This window comes from Myxocyprinus asiaticus, chromosome 15 (assembly GCF_019703515.2).
Source record: "Myxocyprinus asiaticus isolate MX2 ecotype Aquarium Trade chromosome 15, UBuf_Myxa_2, whole genome shotgun sequence".
NCBI lineage: Eukaryota > Metazoa > Chordata > Actinopteri > Cypriniformes > Catostomidae > Myxocyprinus > Myxocyprinus asiaticus.
In genome coordinates, this window is record NC_059358.1 from 11,934,575 (window position 1) to 11,947,530 (window position 12,956).

General features: G+C 38.5%; 1 protein-coding gene across 4 annotated transcripts in view; it reads right to left on the bottom strand.

The window, feature by feature from the left end:
* LOC127452507 (oxysterol-binding protein-related protein 10-like) overlaps positions 1–12,407 on the bottom strand; it is a 123,551-nt gene extending 111,144 nt beyond the window's left edge. For 2 of the 4 annotated variants that reach the window (XM_051717992.1, XM_051717991.1), the window contains exons 1-2: positions 12,007–12,406; positions 2,181–2,356 (exon numbers count right to left, since the gene is read on the bottom strand). In XM_051717992.1, coding sequence (XP_051573952.1) covers positions 2,181–2,356; positions 12,007–12,209 — 379 coding nt within the window. In that variant the 5' untranslated portion in view covers positions 12,210–12,406. Of the gene's footprint in view, positions 1–2,180; positions 2,357–12,006 lie in introns of all 4 variants that reach the window. The other 2 variants (XM_051717990.1, XM_051717993.1) reach the window with 2 other exon arrangements.
* Between the last annotated feature and the right edge of the window lie 549 nt (positions 12,408–12,956).

Consider the following 12,956-nt stretch of genomic DNA (forward strand, 5'->3'; position numbering starts at 1 on the left):
TTCTTACCAGATGTAGTTTTGTTGGCATTTCTCCCAAAGACAAACTCCGTTGTGATCGGTGCCATATTGTTTTGTCACATGACTCAGAGCGTTGAATGTTTAACCCTTTACTGACAGCCCAGAGTGTACTGAACTGAGATCAGTTGGTTTTAATGAATTTCAATTATGCGTTGCATATAGCAAAGCCAAAATACAATGTCCACGCATGTGTACGTGGGGTCGCACAAGGGTATATTTCCTATGAAATCCCAGTTTCTTAATCAACCATTAGGTCTATTAGGTATGATTACACAAATGCAGTGTGCAAGAGTTTTCAGCGACAAGGTGACGAAAGACAGAAAAACTCAATTTGTGGTTTGTCTGCAACCTGGGGTGACTGAGAAGTTGTGAAATGAGAAAAGTAGCACCTGCAGATTACCATTTTAGAACACCGGGAACAACACCCCGTGGTGAGCCTGTCAAACCACTGGGAATTGCGCTGGAGGTGACGGCTTTTTCTCAGCGAAATTCAAACTCTCAAAATCACTCTGAAATTGCCTTTGCCAAATGGCCGAATTCGCTGGTGGCTTGTAAACTCCTGACACAGTCTAAATGAGTTCTCTGAGTCGCCCCAGACCAAAGAGAATAGGAATTTTGATGTAAAATCATCATGAAAGACTGTGGCATACAGTGAATGTTAACCAAGACTCTTGGCATATTTCATATGACAAAGAGAAAGAGAGGAGGGAGAGAGAGAGAGAGACAGAGGGGAAAGGATAGAGATCTAATCTGGTATGGTAGAGGCAGTAGAGAAGGGGTGAATGTGAACAACTAAAGCATAAAGGTGCATTTGGATGAAAGGTAGGAGAGGGCATGCCTGAGGGGACATCAGATGCCAAAGAGATACTTCCTTAGAGATGCAGTATAAAAGGTCTCCAGTAGTGTAAAATGTGAGAAGGGCTGAAGTTAGAGGAGAATGGAGACAGCAAGGATCAAACTGGACACAGATGTTCAAGTTCACCCAAAAATGAAAATTCTGCCATTATTTACTCATCTTCATGCCATTTCAAACACTTTTGACTTCCTTTCTTCAGTAAACAAAAAAGAAGAAGTTTTGAAGAATGTTCAGCAGCTCTAAAATATTGTACTGTATATTCAAATACGGGGCATGAAGATGTGTTGTGCCGTATTTGATGTTAATTGGTGCTTAAAGGGATAGTTCACCCAAAAATAAATATTCTCTCATAATTTACTCAACCTAATGCCATCCCAAAAGTGTATGACTTTCTTTCTTCTACAGAACACAAACAAAGATATTTAGAAGAATATCTGAGCTCTGTAGATCTACTCAATAAAAGTAAACATTGAAGGTCCAGTAGGCATATCAAGGCAGCATAAACCATAAAGTAATCCATACGACTCCAGTGGTTAAATCCATGTGTTCATTCAGAAGTGATATGATTAGTGTGGGTGAGAAACAGAACAAAACTGAAGTCCTATTTTTCCTATACATCTCCATTTTCAGTTTTCACACTGTTAATTCTTATTCTTCGCATTCTCATTCTTTATTGCATATCTCAACCTACTGGGCAGGAAGGATAATTTAAGGTAAAAAAGCACTTAAATATTGATCTGTATCTCACCCTTTCCTATCATATCCATTAGGAAGACATGGATTTAACCACTTGAGTCATATGGAGTACTTTTATTCTGTCTTCATGTCTTTTTTGGAGCTTCAAAGTTCTGTCCATCATTTGCATTGAATTGCACCAGAGCTAAGATTTTCTTCTAAAAATCTTTGTTTGTATTAAGCTGAAGAAAGAAAGTCATACACATCTGGGATGCCATGATGAGTAAATGATGAGAGAATTCTCATTTTTGGGTGAACTATCCCTTTAAGGCCATTATTTCTCGCAAGTCTCGGAACTGATCACAATGCACCAAGTTTCAATTTGAGGACGCATGAATCACATAAATCGTATAGACAACATTAATAATGTTTTTGCCCTATTTGGAGCTTGCAAGCTCCTAGTAACTCTATGATTTAGTTGTATGGAAAAGAGCATCTTGGAAATTCTGTCTAATTTCTCTTTTTATGTATCCATAAGGAAGAAAGTCACACAGGTTTGGATTGACATGTGTAACTGATGGCAGAATTATAATTTTTTGGCTGTTCTTTTAAAAGCAAGAGAGACTCTGACCTCGCAGTTTGAAGAGATCTCCATTTGCAGCAAAGACCGTGAACATGAAGGGAAACTCGTCACTTGGGGCCACTGAGGAGCCAATGAGGGGCAGCGAGCCTCTAGGCTTCTGGTTCTTACTGTGCTCACTGATGAAATACTGCAGCTGGACAAGCTCAGGGTCCAGCACAAAGTACCTGCGCGATGAAAGACAGAGCAGACAGGATCATGTTATAACTAAAATATATTGGGGCCCATACACATTGCATTAACAATTATATAATGAACCTTATGAACTCTTGACCAGCAGGTGACGCTGCCTCCAAACTGGTCAGGTACCAAATGGTGGCAATGACTACACCAAGTTTTGTTTCAATCCACCAAAGGGTTGCCAAGCAATTTTTGGTGTCCTAACCATCAAATTTGTTGAAGCATTAAACAACAATGTTCTGGTATAAATCAAACTCTTTTATAAAAGAACATTTTTACCACGTTCAAAAGATTCTAAGACCGAAATTTGGGGAAGATCCAATTAAAATTTTAGGAGGAGTTAGAAAAAGTAAATTTTCAAAAAATTTCAAAATTCAGTTCAAAAGGTATGAACTAAAATGTGAAATTTTGAACTGATGGTGGCGCTAGAGGGTTTGAGTAAGAGTCACCAAATTTGGCATGGGAGAAGTTGAGGCCTTCCCCAATTATTGTGCCCATTTTTACAACTTTTCACCCAGTTCTAGGGGCTGCCATAGACTCACATATGTAAATACAATAAAAAGAACACCAAATACAATAGGTGCCATCAAATTTGGTGATGTGTTACACACAAACGGTCTAGTATATCCTTATATATGTATATATATATATATATATATATAAAATTACTTTTCACTAAGTTCTCAAATTTTGACAAAAATTTGAGAAAGATCTAATGAAAATTGTAGGAGTCTGAAAAAGTACATTTTCGAAATATTTAAAAATATTGGAAAATCTAGTCAGACAGAACTTGAAACTACAAGGTGGATTTGACTCTCAAAACTACTGAATATAATTATTATTATTATTATTTTCAAGGCTATTCAGTTCAAGAGGTATAAACTAAAACATTGTACATTTTGAACTGATGGTGGCGCTAGGGGCTTGTGTAAGGGACACCAATTTGGCACAGGATAATTGAAATCCTTCCCCAGATATTGTACTAAGTTTTACAACTTTTCACACAGTTCTAGAAGCTGTCATAGACTCACGTATGGAACAATAACAAAAAGAATATAAAACATACAATAGGTGCCTTTGCCGCTAATAAATTAAGGCTCTCCTGAACATACAGTAAATATATCTGGCCTAAACCAAAAAGCACACAAGAGCTTTACACTGGCAGTCAATGTAGTCTCTCTCTCTTACTTCCTTATTATTTGTGATGCGTTACGTGCCATGTCTGATTCCCCACTGTCAGAGCCAACCAGAGGACTGCTTTATATGGTATCATAACTCTGCAGGGAATGGATTGTAATCAGACAGTTTGGGTGTTATAACAACTGCCATCCTGCCTCTTAGGGAAAACAAATGGATGCACTGTCAATTTCTCTTCTACTGTCTCTCTGATGGGGTCCCTGAAAGCCAGACAAAGACATATCATTATTTGTAAAAAGAAGCTAAAAGTAGCCAGATGAAAGCAGCACTGAATGCATTACTTTTGATGGCGGAGGAAAGATAATTTTTGTGGACCTTTTGTGACATTTGTTTACATGAAAGTAGAAAATTCATCCCCCCGTATGATTAGGTACACAAATAAGAGATACATTTGAAATAAACCCTTTAAAAAGTACTGTGGTGGTACCAAGGTGCAATTATTGAATCTGAATACCAGCCTTGTTACTTTCATAAATATCATGGAAATGAAAGATTACTGTATTTAGATGCGGTATTTACATGGCACTCCAAGGTAGAGCTCGACCAATAGTTTGCCGATACCAATCACTAAGGTAATGGGAAAAGCAGTAGCGGTTTTAACCACCACGCAAACCACGCAATTGTGTGGGGCCCCGGACATCGGGGGCCCCGCCCCATTAGGAAAGCTCCGCAAAAAACGCTTGAGGGGTAGCATGTCACATGTTGTTCTGTTGTCACGCACGAATATGCTGTTGTCAGCGCTCTCAGAGCTGTTCATGTTAGAGGTCCACCGGATTGGGTCAGATTTTCAAGTAGGACTTTTAGTTCGGGTTTGTAATTTATGAAAACAATATACAGGCCTTTCGAACTTGTTTCGCCCACGTGCTCTCACTCACAGATACATGCGAATGGATGAGTTAGGGGCCGTTCATACAGAACGTGTTTTTTGCCCACGTCTGCTCTGTTTTTCCATTGTTTTCCTATGTAAACATGCGCTGGATGAACATCCATGCCTGCTGCACTGCGTCTCGCTGTTTCTTCAGTGTCTCACAGAACCGGCACATTTTTAGACACAGTGTCAAAAGTTAAAAAGAACTTCAGGTCTCAAAAACGCATGTCGAGACACCTGTGTTCTGTTTCATTCATTGCGTTACGTCTAGATTGATTTTTTTAGCACATGTGTAACAAAGATTTAACATTCTGAACAAGTTCAGGTTGCAAAGAGGTGACTGTTACATTGTTTAACATTATTCCAGATTGTTCTGCACCATGCAAAGTTTCAGCGCTTTCAGCAATGTTTTTTTTCCTTCTGCTCTAGTGTGCTGAGGGGCCGCCATGCCTTGTATGTCTACTGTTACAATACTGTAACGAATGTTGCCAATGATGCTAACATAAAATACAGCCTTTTGCAACATGTTGAACAATACACTGCAGCGTCAGAATATAAGGTCCTGGTGAAAGACAGAAATATATTACTATTGTATACAACAAATCCTCAAAGTAATAATAATAATACTGTATCAAATTATAATGACAAACTGGACAACAATAAATTATTGTTGGCTTATAATAATAATAAATAAAAACTGAATTCCAAAATGTTAGCAAGTGAAGTAGCATTTACACACCCTGTTCATAAAAAATGTTTATATATGCAGGTAAATATTTTATTTTATTTTATTTATCACTGTATTGTGAAAAACTGGAAAACATGCATTAATTAACTTTATCTAGATTTTTTATGGTTCAGTAAACATTTTGAATGTACTTGGCTACAACGGCTGATAGGATGCATTTAAAATTATGATTTAAAATCAATTTTGTTGTTACTTTTTAAGCAAAACATTTTGAAATGGGACCCCGGGTTGATCGGTTACTTGGGGCCTCAGAAATCGTAAATCCGCCCCTGGGGAAAAGCCTGATAACCGATTATACGGCCAATAGTTTTTAAAATAGATTAATAAAATAATAATAATAATATATTAGTCTTTTCTTACTATAAAGGGCACAGACACAGAGGTTCAGGAGTCCAAATTGAATAAAATCCCTTATGTAGCTTATTTTTCAAACAAACATAGAGAAGATGTAAAACGTGGGTCCTAAAATGCTTATTAACCAAATTAAGCTTTTATAGTCTATATATTCACCAGATTAAAGGTTATATTTCACCGAATGAGGTTTAATGAGGAGTACGATTTATGAAGTTATGAAGTTTGAGACACAATGTGCTGATGGGAGATGTTTCCATATATTCACAGTTTTTCTTTGCATGCTCTTGCACTTAATTATCTAATCAAAATAACAAAATATACATTAAAGTGAGGGTAAAAATATGGATGAACATTGTCAATGATAAAAGATTTAGATATATAGGAAATCCCCACAAGGTTTCAAAGAGGCTGCTGTTTCACCTCGAGGCTGCTGTTATATAGAACTAAGCCGTTTTGCTGTAGAATCCTCCAGACTGGTCCATGGAGGAACACAGAGGAATTATAAGACATTATAAGAAAATATGACTGATCATTAAAAAAAAAAAACTAGCTTTTATTTAAGGATAGTGAACATATGAAGCCATTTATTATCACAGAGTTGTTTGGCTCCTTTTTAAATCATAATGATTTACCACCCAAATGGCCCTGTACAAAATTTTACATTCCCTTGAATGTTTGGCCTTGTTACAGACACACAAGGTGACACACACAGGTTTAAATGGCAATTAAAAGTTAATTTCCCACACCTGTGGCTTTTTAAATTGCAATTAGTGTCTGTGTATAAACAGTCAATGAGTTTGTTAGCTCTCACGTGGATGCACTGAGCAGGCTAGATACTGAGCCATGGGGAGCAGAAAAGAACTGTCAAAAGACCTGCGTAACAAGGTAATGGAACTTTATAAAGATGGAAAAGGATATAAAAAGATATCCAAAGCCTTGAAAATGCCAGTCAGTATTGTTCAATCACTTATTAAGAAGTGGAAAATTTGGGGATCTCTTGATACCAAGCCAAGGTCAGGTAGACCAAGAAAGATTTCAGCCAAAACTGCCAGAAGAATTGTTCAGGATACAAAGAAAAACCCACAGGTAACCTCAGGAGAAATACAGGCTGCTCTGGAAAAAGACAGTGTGGTTGTTTCAAGGAGCACAATACGATGATACTTTAACAAAAATGAGCTGCATGGTCGAGTTGCCAGAAAGAATCCTTTACTGTGCCAATGCCACAAAAAAGCCCAGTTACAATATGCCCGACAACACCTTGACACGCCTCACAGCTTCTGGCACACTGTAATTTGGAGTGACGAGACCAAAATAGAGCTTTATGGTCACAACCATAAGCGCTATGTTTGGAGAGGGGTCAACAAGGCCTATAGTGAAAAGAATACCATCCCCACTGTGAAGCATGGTGGTGGCTCACTGATGTTTTGGGGTGTGTGAGCTCTAAAGGCATGGGGAATCTTGTGAAAATTGATGGCAAGATGAATGCAGCATGTTATCAGAAAATACTGGCAGACAATTTGCATTCTTCTGCACGAAAGCTGCACATGGGACGCTCTTGGACTTTCCAGCACGACAATGAGCCTAAGCACAAGGCCAAGTTGACCCTCCAGTGATTACTGCAGAAAAAGGTGAAGGTTCTGGAATGGCCATCACAGTCTCCTGACCTTAATATCATCGAGCCACTCTGGGAAGATCTCAAATGTGCAGTTCATGCAAGACGACCAAAGACTTTGCATGACCTGGAGGCATTTTGCCAAGACAAATGGGCAGCTATACCACCTGCAAGAATTTGGGGCCTCATAGACAACTATTACAAAAGACCGCACACTGTCATTGATGCTAAAGGGGGCAATGCACATTATTAAGAACTAAGGGTATGCAGACTTTTGAACAGGGGTCATTTCCTTTTTTCTTTGTTGCCATGTTTTGTTTTATGATTGTGCCATTCTGTTATAACCTACAGTTGAATATGAATCCCATAAGAAATAAAAGAAATGTGTTTTGCCTGCTCACTCATGTTTTCTTTAAAAATGGTACATATATTACCAATTCTCCCAGGGTATGCAAACTTTTGAGCACAACTGTATATATATCTCAAATATAATCCAAAAAGCAACTTTCGTTCCTGAGTAATTGTTAAAACCGATATATCGGTCTACCTCGACTCCAAGGTATAAAAATACCATGGTACTAACATGTTTGACAATCCAAATTCAAACATCAGTTCATCTAATCTACCCTAACATTTTTGTCATTAATGTTTTCTTTTTTTTTTAATGACCGATATCAATACCAATATCAATATCTAGAGAGCAGGGTGGCCAGTTTATATAACTCCAGTTTATATATAATACAATTTAAATTTAATGATAGCAAATACAATGTACACAATTTCTGAATTTAAATCAACACTTATTGTACACAATGTTTATTTCCTATATTTAATATTTTAAAATTCACTTAAACCATTTCATTTGAAAATGTGAATCTATTCACTGCGATGGCTGTATGTAGATTTTAGAACTGAGAAACAAACACTGGACGGAATTACCTCTTCTGTAAACTGGCCAATCGGTCACAGTTATGGGCAGATACAGTAATCTCAAAATGGCCAAATGTTCGCCTGACCAATATACAAGTCTATCATATCTCAACAGTCCACACGCACTGTGGTAACACAATTACATGTGTGTCTGTTTGGGTGTGATTTAATTAAATTCACAGTAAGAGACATTTTCTTAGTGGTTATGTTCTGTTAGGTGCACTGTAAACCCAAATAAGTTCTGTTACATAAAATTAAATTAATAAATTACAAGCTTAAGCAGAACTATTAGATTTTGTACTACTTGTGTGTTGATTTTTTTCTTAACTTGAAATATTGAGTAAGCTAACTCATGCATTTTAATGGTACTTAAATTTAAATGTAACTCTTTGGCTGAACTTAAAATCACCATGTAGACTCAACTTAATGTCAATATTGAGTGTCAATATGTCAAGTAGAGAGAACCGAGCTAGCTAGTACTAACTAGAACAAACTAGTACAGTTAATATTAGCATGCTGAATGCATGTGTGATGCTTCTGTTCTACCCGCTCTGTACAGGACTTGAACCGGCATCTCCGGCATGGGAGGTGGGTGCACTAACGAGGAGGCTAAAGCCCCTAACGTCAGTTACTAGTGCACCTCTTGATGCCAAGAGAGAGAGGTTTATACACATTGCACAGCTATCTATCAGCTGGCCACCATTACACATGCTATTTGGATAAACCATGCTTTGATAAGCATAGCAACTGCTCAACAAGTATATCAATCTAACATTGTACCTGTCCTCAAGCTAATCTTAAGCGCCCCATTCATCATAATGGTAACCCCCCAAAACTTCTAAACAACACAACAAAACATTAAACACTAACAAGTATCTCCCTTTACAATCACCTTGCACAAAGACAAACTATATAACACTTAATTTGAACATTTACTCTCCCTGTCGAGTGCCATGTAAAGCATGCTGGGAAATGAAAATCGCCTTCCCAGTTTCAGTTAAATTTAAGTTCCTGTAAATTCAAAGAGACAAGTTCATTAAACTCAAAACATTAAACTATTTAGGTTACTTAAAAGGTGTAAGTTTTGTGAACTCAAAAGAAAGAGAAAGTTTTAAATACTCATCCAGGTTAATTTATTTGAACTAATTTGTATGATTAAATTTTTCCCTACTCAAAACAATTAATTATATTGAGCATTAGGGTTTACAGTGTGTTCTCTCCAAGGCCCAATTATCATCAGGTCAACATACTGGATGGAGCGCAAGGAAATCACACACATGCACACACACACAAATCATTAAGCAGTAAACAGTGACTAGTGCCGGGGTTAACGTGAGGGCAATTTCTGAGCCATTGCGGAAGGCAAGTAACTCTCCGATCCGCTGACTCGTTATACGGTTGGCCTGTTCCCCTATCGATCGCTGGGCTATAAGCAACAGAATGAGCACAACATTATGAATGTGAGGGATTTCCCATCACGAATGATTCACAGTCTCTCCCAGGTGAAAGAGCCTTAACTGTGGTCTGTGCTGCACTCATCCCTGCAGCACACACACTTACACAACCATGAAATCCACCAACAACAAAACCTCCCGTTTTCAATGAGAAGCTCTTACTTTGGAGTGCTTCTGCATAGCTCAGCTGGTAGGGCTCATTTTACATTCAGATCCCTGACTACAAAAAGCCCCTTTCATTATGAGAAAACATCCCCTAAACAGGACATTATCATGAAATCAGGACCTTTCAGATCAATGATGTCTGGTTGATGCAGGAGACCTTCTCAGACTAGCTTGGTGTTATTGGTTCAAAAGAAATACCCTGTAATAAGGCACACTACATGCATATACACCAATCCACCACAACATTAAAAACCACCTGCATAACATTGTGTAGGTCCCCCTCGTGCCGCCAAAACAGCATTCTGAGATGCTATTCTTCTCACCACAATTGTACGGAGTGGTTATCTGAGTTACCATAGACTTTGATAGTTCGAACCAGTCTGGCCATTCTCTGTTGACCAATCAACAAGGCGATCTGCAGAACTGCTGCTCACTGGATGTTTTTTGTTTTTGGCACCATTCTGAGTAAATTCTAGAGACTGTTGTGTGTGAAAATCCCAGGAGATCAGCAGTTACAGAAATACTCAAACCAGCCCGACTGGCACCAACAATCATCCATGCGATCATCTAATCAGCCAATCGTGTGGCAGCAGTGCAGTGTATAAAATCATGCAGATACAGGTCAGGAGCTTCAGTTAATGTTCACATCAACCATCAGAATGGGGAAAAATGTGATCTCAGTGATTTAGACCATGGCATGATTGTTGGTGCCAGACAAGCTGCTTTGTGTATCTCAGTAACTGCTGATCTCCTGGGATTTTCATGCACAACAGTCTCTAGAATTTACGCCGAATGGCGCTGAAAACAAAAAACATCCAGTGAGCAGCAGTTCTGTGGACGGAAATGCCTTGTTGATGAGAGAGGTCAACAGAGAATGGCCAGACTGGTTTGAACTGACAAAGTCTATGGTAACTCAGAAAACCGCTCTGTACAATTGTGGTGAGAAGAATATCATCTCAGAATGCTATTCTGAGATGTGGGTTGGCACTGTTTTGGCGGCACAACGGGGACCTACACAATATTAGGCAGGTGGTTTTAATGTTGTGGCTGATCGGTGTAATATAATACAAACCTGTGACCACAAACTAACCATTAGAGAATATTACATAACAAAAACAACAGGTAGGAAAATTAAGAGATCTGATCACCATTCAGTGATTCATTGAGTTCAAAGTGACATCTTTTTTTACCAAAACTTGACATGGACAGGTCACTGTACAGATCAAGAATGTTCATTATGAAAAGAACACCTAAACAAATAAACAGACGAAAACTATGATAATTCACAATCATGCATAAGTCACAATGGATTGAAACAGACCAAATTCCTATACTTGATTCTGAAACATGTCTTTTTAGACTAAAACATGATAATGACTGACTTCAAAACATTATTTTTAAGGACAAGGACAGTGCTGTTTAGATCAAGAAAGGGGAGAAACTACACAAATAATTTGTAACAATATCTTTTTAATGCATGACGTCGGGCTGAAATGGACTGAATTCTTAATCCTTATCCTTGCCATCAGTGTTATTATATTTGCCTGCTGGATTTGATTTTCTGGGGCATTTTTTACCTTTGGGGGCATATTTTTCAAACCATTTAAAATAAAAAGCTGTGGCTTATGTCAAATACGCTAATTTAATCAGTTCATTAATACAAATTTTAAAGATTGAGAATGTATTATTACCTCTTACCCAAAGAATTAAATCGACATCAACTCATCTTTATGCCATAATATGTAAACCTAAAACTATAATGGAATATTAAGAATTATATCAGAGGTTACAAATAAAAAACAACAACACAACAATTCATTTTGAGGTCCATTTGTGTCCCCACATTTTGAATTTCGGGGGCATTTTTGGTAGCATTTTGCCCCGAGCCCCCCTCAATTTCTGACTCTGCATGCTTGTCCTGTATAATCCCATTTCCTTTGTCATATCTGACTAAGACTTGACAAGGTCTGATTTAAAACACAATGTTTAATGACATGATGGACAGCACTGTCCAGAAATGTTAAGGATCAATAGTGGGAGAAAGTAAACAATATTAGAATGAAAGTTATAATTGCATTCATGCATTACGTCATATTGTTATGAAATTCTTTGCATTCCTGGATGATGAAGCGTCTTCGGTCTTTAATTCCACAGATTGGCTGTCAGCGGAGATGATCAAATAAGATGAGCACAAATGTCCTGAATGCGAAATTTCTCTTTATATTGGACTATCCGTCTATCATGATAACTTGGAATTCTGTATGGGTTTAAAAGTTTTCTAGTGTGAGAAAGCGCCTAGGACTGTTTACCTGCTCTGCCAGCCTTGTAGTAAATTGGTGTATTTGTTCAAAACCCCCTCCAAGTGTCTCTTCTGGGTCTGTGAGGGGTGAGTTGTGTCCGACACAGCCCCTGATCCAGGACTGTACGAGCCGCTTCTTGCCTGTCTCTGTGCGGGATTCCCCCACTTTCCTTTACTGCTCCCTGCATGCGACACGTTCAGCGCTTTTTCCATGATTATTCCCAACTGTGGATCACACACTGTGACTATTCAAAATCGGAAGAGCAGTTTAAAAAACAGCCCCCCAAAAAATACTGCTGAATGCGATCATCGTACGGAAAGGAGGTGTTTGGAGATGAGTTTGATTTTCCCCTTTCTGGTTTGCCAAGGAGTCTTCAATGGGTTTCTCTGTGTTTTTATGGGAATCAGTGGGTGGTCACTCCCCTCGTGCTCTCCACCAACAGAAATACTGCATTTTATAAACCGATCAGCCACAACATTAAAACCACCTGCCTAAAACTGTGTTGGTCCCCCTCGTGCCGCCAAAACAGCGCCAACCCGCATCTCAGAATAGCATTCTGAGATGATATTTTTCTCAGCACAATTGTACAGCGCGGTTATCTGAGTTACCGTAGACTTTGTCAGTTCGAACCAGTCTGGCCATTCTCTGTTGACCTCTCTCATCAACAAGACATTTCCATCCACAGAACTGCCGCTCACTGGATGTTTTTTGTTTTTGGCACCATTCGGAGTAAATTCTAGAGACTGCTGTGCGTGAAAATCCCAGGAGATCAGCAGTTACAGAAATACAAACCAGCCCATCTGGCAACAACAATCATCCATGCGATTATCTAATCAGCAAATCATATGGCAGCAGTGCAGTGCATAAAATCATGCAGATACAGGTCAGGTGCTTCAGTTAATGTTCACATCAACCATTAGAATGGGGAAAAAATGTGATCTCAGTGATTTGGACCGTGG